Below are 14,044 nucleotides of genomic sequence, written 5' to 3'. Positions count from 1 at the left end.
GGGCTGAAAGAAACTTCTGAAGCCAGTTATTCCAATCCTCTTATTTTTATAGAGGAAGAAACTGAGGCCAGTAGAGGGGAATGGATGGGGCTGAGCTTATATATTGAAAACCAGAAGGGACATCCCAGTCCACATATTTTAATCCTCCTTATTTTTCAGCAAAAAGAAATATCTAAAGGGAAGAGGGTCTTTTCCCCAGATCACCTGGCTAGCAAGTTACAGAACAGGGATTTGAACTCCTGTTCTGCCTCCAGAGTTAGTGCAGCCTGAGGCTCATGGGAACAGTTCAAGGAGCCAGGCTTTCTAAATGGGTTCTACAACCAGGTTTTGGAGCTGATGAGGCTGCACCTGAGGCAACTTTGGGCATGGTGAGGATTTAGGGTTGAGAACTGGCCTGAGATGCAGCTGCCTAAGGAGGAAGCAGGACCCAAGAAGGTGCTTTGGATTCCTTCTCCATTTTAACATAAATAGCTAAAGTGGTTCAGTAGAAAGAGTGCTGGGGAGTTCAAATCTAGCCTCAGATACTTCCTAGCTGTATGACTTTGGGCAAGTCACTTAACTCAGTTTCTTCCTGTATTAAAGTGAGCTAGAGAAGAAAATAGCAAAAACTACTCTGATATCTCTGCCAAGAAATGGCATCACCATGGGATCACAAAGACTCTGAAATGACTGAAGGACAAAATTTTTAGCACCCTGGAATGCCCTGCCTTAGTTACTGCTTGGTGGCTTATTTGAAGCTACTAGAAAAGATAAGCAAATCTGACCTCAGATACTTCCTAGCTGTATGACCCTAGGCAAGTTACTTAACCCCATTACCTAGTTGTTATTGCTCTTTTGTCTTAGAACTGAAAGGAAATAATCAACAACTTTAGCAAGGTTGTAGGATACAAAATAAACCCGAATAAGTCATTAGCATTTCTATATATCTCCAACCCATTTCAGCAGCAAGAATTAGAAAGAGAAATTCCATTTAAAACCACCCTAGACAATATAAAATACTTAGGAATCTATCTGCTGAGACAAACACAGGAACTATATGAACACAACTACAAAACACTCTCTACACAATTAAAACTAGATCTAAACAATTGGAAAAACATTGCTCATGGGTGGGACGAGCTAACATAATAAAAATGACAATCCTACTCAAATTAACTTACTTATTTAGTGTCATACCCATTGAACTACCAAAAAACTTTTTTACTGGATTAGAAAAAAAACATAACAAAGTTTATTTGGAAGAACAAAAGATCAAGGATATCCAGGGAAATCATGAAAAAAATGCAAAGGAAGGTGGCCTTGCAGTACCAGACCTCAAACTATTCTATAAAGCAGAGGTCATCAAAACAATTTGGTACTAAGAGACAGAAAGGAGGATCAGTGGAATAGACTTGGAGTAAATGACCTCAGCAGGACAGTCTATGATAAGCCCAAAGATCCCAGCTTTTGGGACCAAAACCCACTATTTGATAAAAACTGCTGGGAAAATTGGAAGACAGTGTGGGAGAGATTAGGTTTCAATCAACATCTCACACCCTACACCAAGATAAACTAAGAATGGGTGAATGACCTAAATATAAAGAAGGAAACTATAAGCAAATTAGGCGAACACAGAATAGTATACATGTCAGATCTTTGGGAATGGAAAGACTTTAAAACCAAGCAAGACTTAGAAAGAGTCGCAAAATGTAAAATCAATAATTTTGATTACATCAAATTAAAAAGTTTTTGTGCAAACAAAATGAATGCATCCAAAATTGGAAGGGAAGCAACAAATTAGGAAACAATCTTCATTACAAAAACCTCTGACAAAGGTCTAATTACTCAAATGTATAAAGAGCTAAACCAATTGTACAAAAAATCAAGCCATTCTCCAACTGATAAATGGGCAAGGGGCATGAATAGGCAATTTTCAGTCAAAGAAATCAAAACTATTAATAAGCACATGAAAAAGTGTTCTAAATCTCTGATAATCAGAGAGATGCAAATCAAAACAACTCTGAGGTATCACCTCACACCTAGCAGATTGACTAACATGACAGCAAAGGAAAGGAATGAATGCTGGAAGGGATGTGGCAAAGTGGGGACATTCATGCACTGCTGGTGGAGTTGTGAATTGATTCAACCATTCTGGAGGGTAATTTGGAACTATGCCCAAAGGGCGCTAAAAGGCTGCCTGCCCTTTGATCCAGCCATAGCACTGCTGGGTTTGCACCCCAAAGAGATAAGGAAAAAGACTTGTACAAGAATATTCATAGCTGCGCTCTTTGTGGTGGCCAAAAATTGGAAAACGAGGGGATGCCCTTCAATTGGGGAATGGCTGAACAAATTGTGGTCTATGTTGGTGCTGGGAATACTATTGTGCCCAAAGGAATAATAAAGTGGAGGAATTCCATGAAGACTGGAACAACCTACAGGAAGTGATGCAGAGCAAAAGAAGCAGAACCAGGAAAACACTGTACACAGAGACTGATACACTGTGGTACAATCAAAGGTAATGGACTTCTCCATTAGTGGCAATGCAGTGATCCTGAATAACTTGGAGGAATCTAAGAGAAAAACCACTGTCCACATCCAGAGGAAACTGTGGGAGGAAAAACACCGAAGAAAAACAACTGCTTGAATACATGGGTCGAAGGGATATGGTTGGGGATAAATGAACATCCTAGTGTAAATAACAACATGGAAATAGGTTCTGGTCAAGGACACAAGTAATACCCAATGAAATTGCGTGTTGGCTGCGGGAAGAGTGGGTGGAGGGGAGGGAGGGAAATAATGTGATTATTGTAACCAAGGAATAATGTTCTAAAGTGACTAAATAAACTTATTAAAATGGAAAAAAATTTTAAAGAACTGAAAGGAAGATAAGGGTTTTAAAAAATAAATGCATCTGTAAATATTTATTTTTTCAGCCCAGTGGCCAGTTTGGAAAGCACTACTTTTCAGGTGGCACCAAGATTTCAACTGCTTTATATACAGTTTCTTCAATGCCCTCCAAGAGAAGAAAGAAAAAACCCCAAAGTCGATAATAGGAGCAATTTGGTTTTAGTTCCAGTCAAGTGGGCAGGGGAAGTGGCTGCTCCCTATCCTAGATTCACTTGGGGTATTATCAATGGAGGGACAGTGCTGGGCAGAGGAGAGGACCCTGGAATTCTATGGAAAAGAGCCTGCTCTCGAGCTAACAAACAAACAAGCTGTATTTTCATGGGAATAGTCTCTAGAGGAGAGACTTCAAACTCAAGTGTGAAAGGATCCTCGTGACCACATTGACTTAGAAAACCACAGATTAACATCACCTATGTCGTACTGTATTCATATTGATTTTGTTAAACATTTTCCAATTCCATTTTGACCTGGTTCCAGTGCACTGGGGAGTGGTGGGGAGTTGGGGACAAGAGTTTGATACTACTATTGTGTAGCCCACCTGGACAGATGGAGAAAGTAGATGAGGACTGGAGGAAATAGACTATAAACCTGGCACAAAAGCAGAGGCATGATATAGTAGTGATGGGGAAAATCTCAATCATCTAGACCTCTAGTTGAGCTCTCTCTGTTTCTGTCTCTCTGTGAATTTGTTTTTTATCTTCATATTCTCCCTTTCTCTAGTTCTCTTTCTCTGTGTCTCTGCTGTATTTCTGTCCCTTTCTTTATCTCTTTATTTCTGTCTGTTCCGTCCCCCCTCTGTCCCTCCCTCCCTCTCCCTTTCCCTCTTTCTCTGTGTCCCTTCCCTCTCCCACATCCAATGCTCAAAAAAAGAACAACCAGTAAATTCTTGAGTTGCTTTACTGCTCAATTCATTTTTCAACCCCTTACCTCCTGTCTTAGAATCAATGCTATGTATTAGTCCCAAGATAGAAGACTGGTAAGGGCTAGGCAATGGGGGTGAAGTGACTTATCCAGGGTCACACAGCTAGCAAGTATCTGAGGCCAAACTGGAACCCAGGACCTCCCATCTCTGAGCCTAGTTCTCTATCCACTGAGTCATCTAGATTCCCCCTCATTTAACCTTTCAAAAGGCAGAGGGACCACAAAGAGATATTCTCTTATAGTCTTGTCTCTGGACAGCATTAGGGAGCTGCTGATTTGGGAAGTGGGGGAGGAGAATCCCTTTAAAAATTATGTAACTGAAAAAGAAAACTGATCAGATTCTCATATTTGTATTTCTTCCTACATTTAAGAGCCTTCACCCCCTACATCAGACACAGCAAAGCAAGCAGAAACTTCTTCTGAACTAGATTCAAATGTCATTGGGATGTGTTTAATGAAATCAAAAACACCATCCACCATCAATCATTTTAATCAATCTGTGCTTTTCTAAGTCAAAATGGAGCCTGAAGCCTTATGTAAAGATTAGTGAAGAGATCAGAGGGAGCTAGGTGGCTCAGACGAGTGAGAGCCTTGCCTAGAGATGGGGAAGTCTTGGGTTCAAAAGTGGCCTCAGACACTACCTAGTTGTAGGACCCTGACTGCCTAGCCCTTATTGCTCTTCTTCCTTGGAACCAATACATGCTATTGATTCTAAGACTAAAGGTAAGGGTTTGAAAAGAAAAAAAAGAATAAAGATCAATTAAGCACCAAGCCCCAGCGGGAAGAAAGAGGCCCCCTGCATAGAAGCCAAATGCCCTAATGAGTATGAATATCTGATGACTGAATAAATATTGAATACTGAAAGGGAGTCTGAGTAGCAGTAGAGATTTCAGGCTAGCTAGGGATGAGGCTCCATCAGGTATCTGGGCAGCTTGGTGTCAGATGAACAAGGGACAGCCAGAGAACATTAGGCACGTGGTAGCCCTGTGGGCGATCGCCTCCCCCCCCCCACACACCCCCAGCAATGCGAGTGGGAGTGGACTACTGGCTATCTCCCCAGTTTTCTTTCCTGCTCCCTCAAATGTCCCATCTCTGGTGTCCTTGAAGGATGTTTGAATTTCTCTAGTGTCCTCGGATTCCAGAGCCAGGATTGGCTGAAAGGGGCTGGCTCCGTGGAGCGTGTGAAGGTTTATCTTTATCTCTACTTACAGAAAGTTGTTATCTGTGGGAACAAGAGAAATTCCTTTAAAAAAACCTACAAGATACATAAGTTACAATCACTTCCTTCCCCTAACTAGAGCTGACAGGTATTTGCTTTTTTGGAAACAGGGAGAGATCTTCCCAACAGGACAGGGATGCAAGATAAAGAGATAAACTGGCAAGAAACTGCATAAGTAAACAGAATTTTTACAAACTATCCATTCTGAAGCTTTTCCTTTAGTCTGATGGCCTTCACTTCTGCCTTTAAGCACAAGGACAATAGGAACTGGGTCTTAATAGGCAGTCAGAACTTTCTCTTCCTTTGCTTTCATAGAGGAAGGCTCCCCCAAAGATCCGGGAGCCAAACCTATCCTGCAAAACATTCTGAAAAACCTGGCAGTGGTATGTCTGTCTATCGGACCCCAAAGTGACTACTCCACCACAGCATTATGAGAAAGAAGAAGAAATCCAAGAAGGGGCTGCCTGGCACCCTAGATGTCGGTGAAGCATATTTCAAATTATTGCATATGAATGCAATGAAATATTATAGCACCTTAAGAATGAATGTAGGGGCAGCTGGGTGACTCAGAGGATAGAGAGAGAGCCAGGTCTAGAGGCAGAAGGGCCTGGCTTCAATTCTGGCCTCAGACAGACACTTCCCAGCTGGGTGACCCATGACTAGTCACTTCTCCCCCACTGCCTAGCCTTTACCACTCTTCTGTCTTGGAACCAGTACACAGTATTGATTTTAAGATGGAAGGTGAGAATTAAGATGGAGAGAGGGAGGAAGAGAGACAGAGACAGAATGAGTGAGTAAGTACAGCATGGATTCTGAAAAAAGGCAGGCCAAGGAAAGTGAAAGGCTGCAACAGAAAACGTGGTTGTTTGAGGGGTTTTAGCTATGTTGGGGGGCGGTAAAAGATAAAAGCAGGAACAGAATCACAATCCCTTCATGCCATAGGCAGTGATGGCAAACCTTTTAGAAACCATATGCCACTGTTCCTTTTACCCCACACAGAGGAGAGAAAAAGCACTCCCGTTGGGCAGAGGGGCAGGTGATGTGGAAAAAAGTCCTCAGCATAGGTGAAGAAGGGGAGGGGAATGGCCTGAGTGCTCTGCTTCCCCTCCAGCTCTGCCACCTGTGAGCCCACTGCCTTACCCCAGTCAGGGAAGGGAAGAAGAGCTCCCATTGGGCTGCTGGGAAGAGGGCCAGGTCATGTGAGAAATGTCCTTGGGGCATGTGGAGAGGGGGAGGGGAGTGGCTCTGCCCAAGTCCCTCTGCCTTCTAGTAATGAACTGGGGTGGGGGGAGGGTGGTGTCCATGTCCACCTGTGCCATAGGTTTGCCATCACTGTAGGTCTAGGGGGGTTTCAGGTGAAGGGCCTGGAGGTGTTTAGAGAAGAGAAGACTGGGGGTGTGAGCAATGAGAATTGGCTTCAAGTATCTGAAGGGCTGTAGGGCAACTGTGTGGTGTAATAGTGAATAATAAAGTACCAGACCTGACATCAAGAAGATTTATCTTCTGAGTTGAAATGTGACTTCAGACTAGTTGTGTGGCCCAGGCCAAGTCACCTCACCCTGTTTGCCTCAGTTCCTCTCTGTAAAATGAGCTGGAGAAGGAAAATGGCCAACTGCTCCAGTATCTTTGCCAAGAAAATCCCAAACAGGATCACTAAGAGTGTACATAGACAACAATAACAAAAAAGGTTTGCTACATGAAAAGAGGATGAGACTTGTTCTGCCTGGCCCCAGACTGCAGAACTAGGCACAGTGAGGGCATGCTGCAGAGCAACAATGGGGCTAGCTATAAGAAAAAGTTCCCAAACTTAAAGCCTTCCCAAAACGAGAACAGGATACCCTAAGGGGGGGTCAGCAGGAACCAAAATTGTTAAGCACAGGTCAGCCCTCCAATGTCCTCCAACTGGATGGGAAGGGGAGAGGGGAGTCTCGGTCAGGACCGAGAAGAGCCTTGAGGTACAGAATCTGTGACTGTGATTTATTAGGAAGACAAATAAGTAAAATGTTCACGTCAAGTTGGAAAGAGGTCTGCAGGGGAGTGTTCCGGGGAGCTCCGCTGTAGCCCTGCACTGTTAGATATTTTTATCTATGACTTGGATAAAGGAATACATGAGATGCTATGATTGGGTTACTAAGAGAATGTGGGATCATCAATGGAAACGTTCATGGAAGCAATGAATAGCTTCAGGAATGTAACAGGGATGCAAAATACATCCACGAAAATAATCAAGCACCCCATAGTCAGCCAACAAAACCCAGGGGGAGAAAGATAAGGGAAATTCCATTTAAAATAACTTGCAGAAAACAGCTTCACATTAACCTACCAAGACACGCTCATAATCTGCATAAATACAATTAGAAAACACTCTTTATAGAAATAAAGGATGATGAAATCATTGTTCGCAGTGGGACCAAACCAACATGATAAAAATTACAATACCACTGAAATTAGCATGTACACTCGGGGTTGGGACAATCGGATTCCACGGAACTCATTTTCTAGAACTTGAAAAAATAGTAACATTTCATTTGGAGGAACAAGGGGTCAAAAATTTCAGGGAAATAATGAAAAAATGTAGAGCTCATCATAACTAGTTGGTACTGAATTTGAGATTTTTAAAAAGCTGAACAAAAGGGAGACAGACATTTAAAAACCAGTGCTGGGTAAACTCAGGGACACAAAATTCCAAGGGAAGGATCTGGTGTTCCCAATATTTGGTAGCTTGACCAAAAAGAGACTCTTGTCCAAACAAAATCAATGCAGCTAGAACAATGGAAACTTGACCATGGATGGGGAAGAAATCTTTGTGTGTCTCTAGTGAAAGTCTGATATTTTAAATAAATAACTGACACAAATATATACAACCAAATATAAAAGCAAGCTCTAGATAACAGAGCCACAATTTCATGTATGGTCCTCTTCTTTTGCTCTACAATGTATATGGAAATGCTTCTTGTATTTGGTGATATATATTTATTTTATTTATATTTATGTGTAAATGGATATTTAAATTTTTTATTTTAATTTAATTCTTACACTTTAATATATTTTTACATTTTACATTTTATTTATTATATATTATTATATTTTAAATTTAATTTCCTACTTTTGTATACATTTCTATTTTATAATATGTTATTATATTTTATATTATATATTTATTATATTTTAAATTTAACATTTTAATATAAAATTAATATTATATTATTTTTGGTTTTAATATTTTGTATACTTTTAATATATTAATATATTGTTATATTTTAATTTTATAACTTTTCTGTTTATTATATTATATTTACTATATTTTAATTTTTATATTTTAAATCTAATTTTGTAATTTATAGTTTTTCATTATTTTATAATTTTATAGTTATACTTTATAATTAATATAATTTATAGAATAGAATAAACAATAAATTCCAAATAAAGGTGAAAATTTATGCATTTTATACATATACATCTGCATGTAGGTATATATATATATATATACATATATAGATATAAAAGTAATAGAGTCATTTGGTTAAAAAAAAAGAAATTTCTTTTCAAAAGAGAAATGTAAAGTAGCACCAAGTGTATGAAAAATGTCCGAAATCACTGAGAATGAGAGAAGTGGGAACTAAAACAATGCACACCCACCACGTTGGCAAAAATGATAAAAGGCAGAATTAACCGATGGGTAGGCAGACAGACCTGCTAACAGTACTGGGGAGCTGGCAAGTGGTCCAAGTACAGAGATTCCATGAATCCCATTTGGAATTAAACAAGAGAACTTATCGAATGGCTCGTCCACACCACTGGGCATCCGGCTCAAGGAGGTAAATGTCAGAACCAAGTCCTGCAGTTACAAAAGTATTGGCACGAGCTCTTTTGCTGGAAGAAGAGGAAAGAGGGAAGGGAAGAGCATCGATCCCGTGTCTACTATGTACATTCTGCAAATGCTATCTCAAAAAGCTGGAGAGTGGGTGAGTGCCAATTTGGGAGCTGGCAGGACAAAGCGTGGGGACCCAAACGCAGCAGAACACGGCCCTGCCATAAGAAACCTTGGATGGGAGGAATTCACAGCAACACGAGGAAACTCGAATGTCCCAATGCAGAGGGAAGAAGTGGGACCATGAGAACAATATACACAATGATTACAATAACAGAAAGGAAAAAGATGTCAGAATTCAGATTACATATCATGTCTAATCTCCTTTCCAGAGTAAAGACCATGAAACAGCACCAGCCTCTCAGTGAAGAGGTGGCAGGCTCCAGGTGTGGGTTGCTGTCTGACATAGTTGTTGGGGCCCTTGGTTTTGCTTTACTGGATATCTGCTGCCATTTATATAGGGCTCCTACATCCAGGACTTTATTTGAACCTTATGACAGTTCCAAAGGCAGGTAACAGAATACAAGAATGTATTTTCCCCATTTTGGGATCAGAGTGACTTACCCAAGGTCACACAGCTAGTATGGACCTGAGGTGGAAACTGAATTGGGGCTTTGATGGTTTGGGGGCACTCTCAAAAAGACACACTCAGGGTCCTTCTCTGTGGAGGTAGCTGGAGGATAGTGTAAAGAACAATGGAGTCTGAGGTCCTGGGTGAGAAACTCTGCTCTGCCAAGGATCTTGGCAGAGTGGGCAGCTGTACAGCTCCTGGAATGGCTGAACAGTAGGAATTGATTAAGGAAAATTCCAGGCTTGGTTTCACAATGTCAGACACATTTAGTAAAACTGTCCACTTTCGGCCCATCACCAGCACCTAGTGGCAGGGGTGTAATCGGTCACAAGAGCCCAGGAGACAGAGGAGTGACCCTGGACAAGTGCCTTCAACCCGCTCGATCTCTGTTTGTCCCTCGGTCAGATTGGCAGCCTAGATTGAAGAGCTGTAAGGGCTGTTCTAAGGGCCAAGACTTATGAAGTCATTGGCACCCTATTCCTCATCAGAGGGAGAGCAGTGTGAGTCATAGGTAGGACCCAGGAATTCTGATTTCCCCATTCCCTGCTCTCCCTATGGCCTGTTCTTCTTCTAGCCTTCTCTACAATGCCCTCCTACCTGGTAGCCCTCCTATGAGATGGCACTGACCAGCAGCAGCCTGTCCCAGTCCCTGTCCCCCAACCCCACACCACGAGAGGGTGAAATCTGGCCTTTGCCATGCCAGGTGTAACATCTTATCTTTGAGAAATTGCCCTCTGGGCACTGGTTTCCTCATCTGTAAAATGAAGAGACTGGATTGGATTATCTCTAAGATCCCTTCCCGCTCACTCTAACACTTGGTGTCTCAGTTTCCTGACCTGTAAAATGAACCTTGCAGTGTGCCTGCAGGATGGATGCGAGGGATGGGGAAATCTCTTTTGGAAACAAGGAGAGATCTTCCCAACGGGGCAGCGATGCCAGCTCCCCAGTACTGTGCTAGCAGGTCTGTCTTCCTACCCATCGGTTAATTCTGCCTTTTATCATTTTTGCCAACTTGGTGGGTGTGGATTGTTTTAGTTCCCACTTCTCTCATTCTCAGTGATTTCGGACATTTTTCTCCCCTTGGGCTAGCTGGCCTTGGAGGCCCCTTCCAGCTCCAGACCTAGGGTCTTACAGTAACCTACAGAGTCCTGCAGGGACCCACCCTTCCAATCCAGAAAATGGGTCACAAGTAATTATGCAAGGGGGCAGGAGTATCAGTTTTAGGGCACTACTCTAAACTCCTTGAGGGAAGAAGCCCTCACAAAAAGGCAAGAGGTCCATCATTGGTTTTTGATGTTTTTTCAACCCTCCCTTTCTGCCTCAGAATCGATCCTAAGTATGGGTGCCAAGGCAGAAGAGCAGGAAGGGCTGGGCAATGGGGGCTGAGTGACTTGCCCAGGGTCACCCAGCTGGGAAGTGGCTGAGGCCACGTTTGAGCCCAGGACCTCTGTCTGTCTCGTGGCTTGATGTTCTATGTACTGTGCTACCTAGCTGCCCGCAAGTCTCCTAAGAAACAAAGACCAAACTTTACCTTCTGTCTTAGTCTCAATTCTAAGTCTGGTTAGGTGGCAGGCTCTCCAGGTCTGCCATTGAGCCACCTAGCCCTCCACTGAAGATCAGAAGGCCTGGGGTCCAGTCCCACCCCTGCTACCCATTAGACCTCCTGAGAGTAAGGATTCCCCCAATGTTAGCACAGTGCCTGGCCCCATAGGAAACACTTAATAAATGCCTTTTGATTAGCTAAATCAGTAATAGGACTTAAGGCAAGTCCCTTTTCTTTCTAGGCCTCAGTTTCTTCATCCATAAAATGGGATTATCTAGAGTTTCTTCCAGGTAATAACATTCCATACCCTTGCTTTCTGAAATTCTGGGTTTTTGGGTCCCTCCCTGATGAATTCCATGTTCTAAGATCTCTTCCTGTTCCCAGTGTTCTAAGGTCCTAAAATATGTCATAGAGGGTGCAGCTAGGTGGCCTGGCCTCAGACACTGCCTAACTGGGTGGCTCCTGGGCAAGTCACTAAGTCCCAACTGCTTATTGATATTGGCTTCTAAGACATAAGGGAAGGATTTTAAAAAAGAGTCAGCTCAGTGGCTCAGTGCCAGGACTGGAGATGGGAGGCCCTGGGTTCAAATGTGACCTCAAATACTTTCTAGCTCAGTGACCCTGGACAGGTCACTTAAAACTCCAACTGTCTCACCCTGGGCGCTCTCCTGCCTTAGAACTGTCATTAAGACAGCAGGTAAGGGTTGAGGAAAGACAGAAAACAGATGGACAAGACTCCAAGGCAAGGAGCCCTCCCAGGGCTAGATTGGGTGGGATTTCCTGGAATCACTCAGGAACTCATCCAGGAGATGCTCGATGATTCTCTAAGTGCAGGTGGGGGTGAGAGCGGCGCTGCCGGGGACGGCAGCAGGAGCGGGCCTGGGGTCCTCAGGTGCCGGGGCTCTACACTCCTTCTCCCCCCACCCCCCCACCCCCACCCCTCAGCTGCGCCCCGCCAGCGGACTGCCGTGGGCCGTCGGCGGCAGCTGGCGCCACCTAGCGGCCCGAGGCTTCGCCTGCACCTGCCTCGGCTCTTGGGAACGAGTTCAACTGGCTGAGAGGGACGGCCGGGCTTTTTCAAAAAACTTAATTGGAAACACATTAGGGCTGAAAATACCCAACAATTAAAATGGCAAAATATTTAAAATAGTTGCTTCCATAAAGGCGCCATGTTTAACTGCGACTCTCCCCGCCTGCCTGCCCCCTCCGCCCCCGGCTTCCAAACTCCCAAGGGCCAGGGGATGGGTGTCTGCTGAGCCTCCCCCACGGGATCCTCCGAAGGAACGGAGATCCCGCTACGCCCTTTCCGGGCTCGCCGGAGAGGCGACCAAACTCCGAGTAAAGATCGGGGGTTCGCGGGGTTTGAAAGGACTCTTCGAAGCCCCGATCCGAGGCGCGGACCGCAGAAGAAAAACTCCTAGTGTCGGAGCTAGAGGGGACTGTGGGAGCTATGGACTGTTATGCAGCCCTTCCCGGCGCCGGTAGGTGCTCGGCGCGGAAAGAAGGCTGCGGGCACATGACCGGGGGCTGCCCCGGCCGATGGGGGTGGTCCGCACGGGTGGACGGGTGGCTAGGGGATGACTGGGCTCCTAGCAGACGGATGCCGGGGACCCGCACCCAAACGCACAAACCAAGTTGAACGGGAAAGCGCTGCGGGGAGCCGGGGCCAAGGCGGGGATCTCTGGCGACCCGCGGCTGTGCCCCGACGGTTGGGAGCCCGTTCGTTCAGCCACGAGGCTCAAGAGGCCAACGGGGAGCCGCCCCCCCCCCCGCCCGCCCGCCCCAGCTGCTCCAGCTGTCGGAGCCCCTCGGCGCCCACCCACGCCGGCCCCGAAGGGGGACAGGTGCGGGCTCCCCGCTGCCTACCTGGAACGCAGAGGCCGGCGGGCGGCAGCAGCAGCAGCAGCAGCAGCCGCAGCCGCAGTGCCGGCAATGCGGCCCGGCGCGCCCGTGGAGGTGGAGGCGGCGGCAGCATCTTCGGGCGGGCCGCGCAGGGCAGGCTTCGTTCGCTCGCTCGCTCTCTCCCTGGCTCGCTCGGGCTGCCCGTGGCGCGCCGCGGAGCGGCTGCTCTGGGCCGAGGAGGGGCGGGGGTCGCGGCCGAGCCTGTGGCTCTTGCCGGCTGCCGCAGGTGCCGGGACTGCAGGGACGGCTGAGGGTCCGAGAGTGGCTGCCGAGGGACAGGGCCGGAGAGGACTGAGGAGAGGCGGACCGGAACGAGAGGCTGCTCGGAGCAGAGTGGCGGCAGCGGGTGCGGGCCAGGGGTGCGACCGACCGACAGAGCGACCGAGAGACCGCGAGGGCCGGGCGGGGGTGGCTCTGGCACTTCCCTTTCCTGCCCCCTCCCCTCCCCTCTTCTCCCCTCCCCTCCCCTCCCTCCTCCCCCGCCCCCCAGCGGGGCTGCGGGACTGCTGGGGGCGGGGGGAGCGTGCTCGGGAGAATCGGAGGAAGCGGGCACGTCAGCGGCCGCGGTGCGGTGCGCTCGCTCCTGGTCGGGCACAGACGGCTCGAGCCCGCTGGAGGGAGCCCGCAGTGGCCCCGACGGAGCGGGCGGCCAGGCCATTGCTGCTCCCCACTGTAGCCCCATGGAGGCCTGAGAGCCCCGAAAAAGGCCACAGGCAGAGATGGGGCGGTCTGTGTCTGTGAGTGTGTGTGTGTGCTGGGAGAGGAGGGGAAGGAAGACCGTGATAACAGACGGAGTTTCTTATTTGGAAAATGGCTACAGCCGCCAGAGACCCCAGGGCCCATGGACATAGAGCACTCTGCCCCCCTCCACCCACCCCCATTTTACAGAGGGGAAAACTGAGCCCCAGCAGAGGGGAAGGGACTTGCCCAAAGTCACCCAGAATCATACCCAAGTCTAGTCCTATACTGGTCACTTATCAGAAAGCTAAACTGGGGCCTGAGGAAGGGCAATGATTTGCCCAAGGTCTCACAGCTAGTAAGTAGCAGGAGAGAGAGGTATGAGGTTCAGCTCACTGGTAATTAGGGATTCCCTCCACTGTACCAGATCCTCAGGCCCTGGTGGAATGTCTT

At 46.4% G+C, this 14,044-nt stretch overlaps 1 protein-coding gene across 1 annotated transcript in view; it reads right to left on the bottom strand.

Annotated features, from left to right (window-relative positions):
* LOC100017469 (vascular endothelial growth factor receptor kdr-like) overlaps window positions 1–13,586 on the bottom strand; it is a 154,856-nt gene extending 141,270 nt beyond the window's left edge. Inside the window, exon 1 of the mRNA XM_007507110.3 lies at window positions 12,878–13,586. Coding sequence (XP_007507172.1) covers window positions 12,878–13,571 — 694 coding nt within the window. The 5' untranslated portion in view covers window positions 13,572–13,586. The remainder of the gene's footprint in view (window positions 1–12,877) is intronic.
* Between the last annotated feature and the right edge of the window lie 458 nt (window positions 13,587–14,044).

This window comes from Monodelphis domestica, chromosome X (assembly GCF_027887165.1).
Source record: "Monodelphis domestica isolate mMonDom1 chromosome X, mMonDom1.pri, whole genome shotgun sequence".
NCBI lineage: Eukaryota > Metazoa > Chordata > Mammalia > Didelphimorphia > Didelphidae > Monodelphis > Monodelphis domestica.
This window is presented reverse-complemented; position numbering and strand designations above follow the sequence as displayed.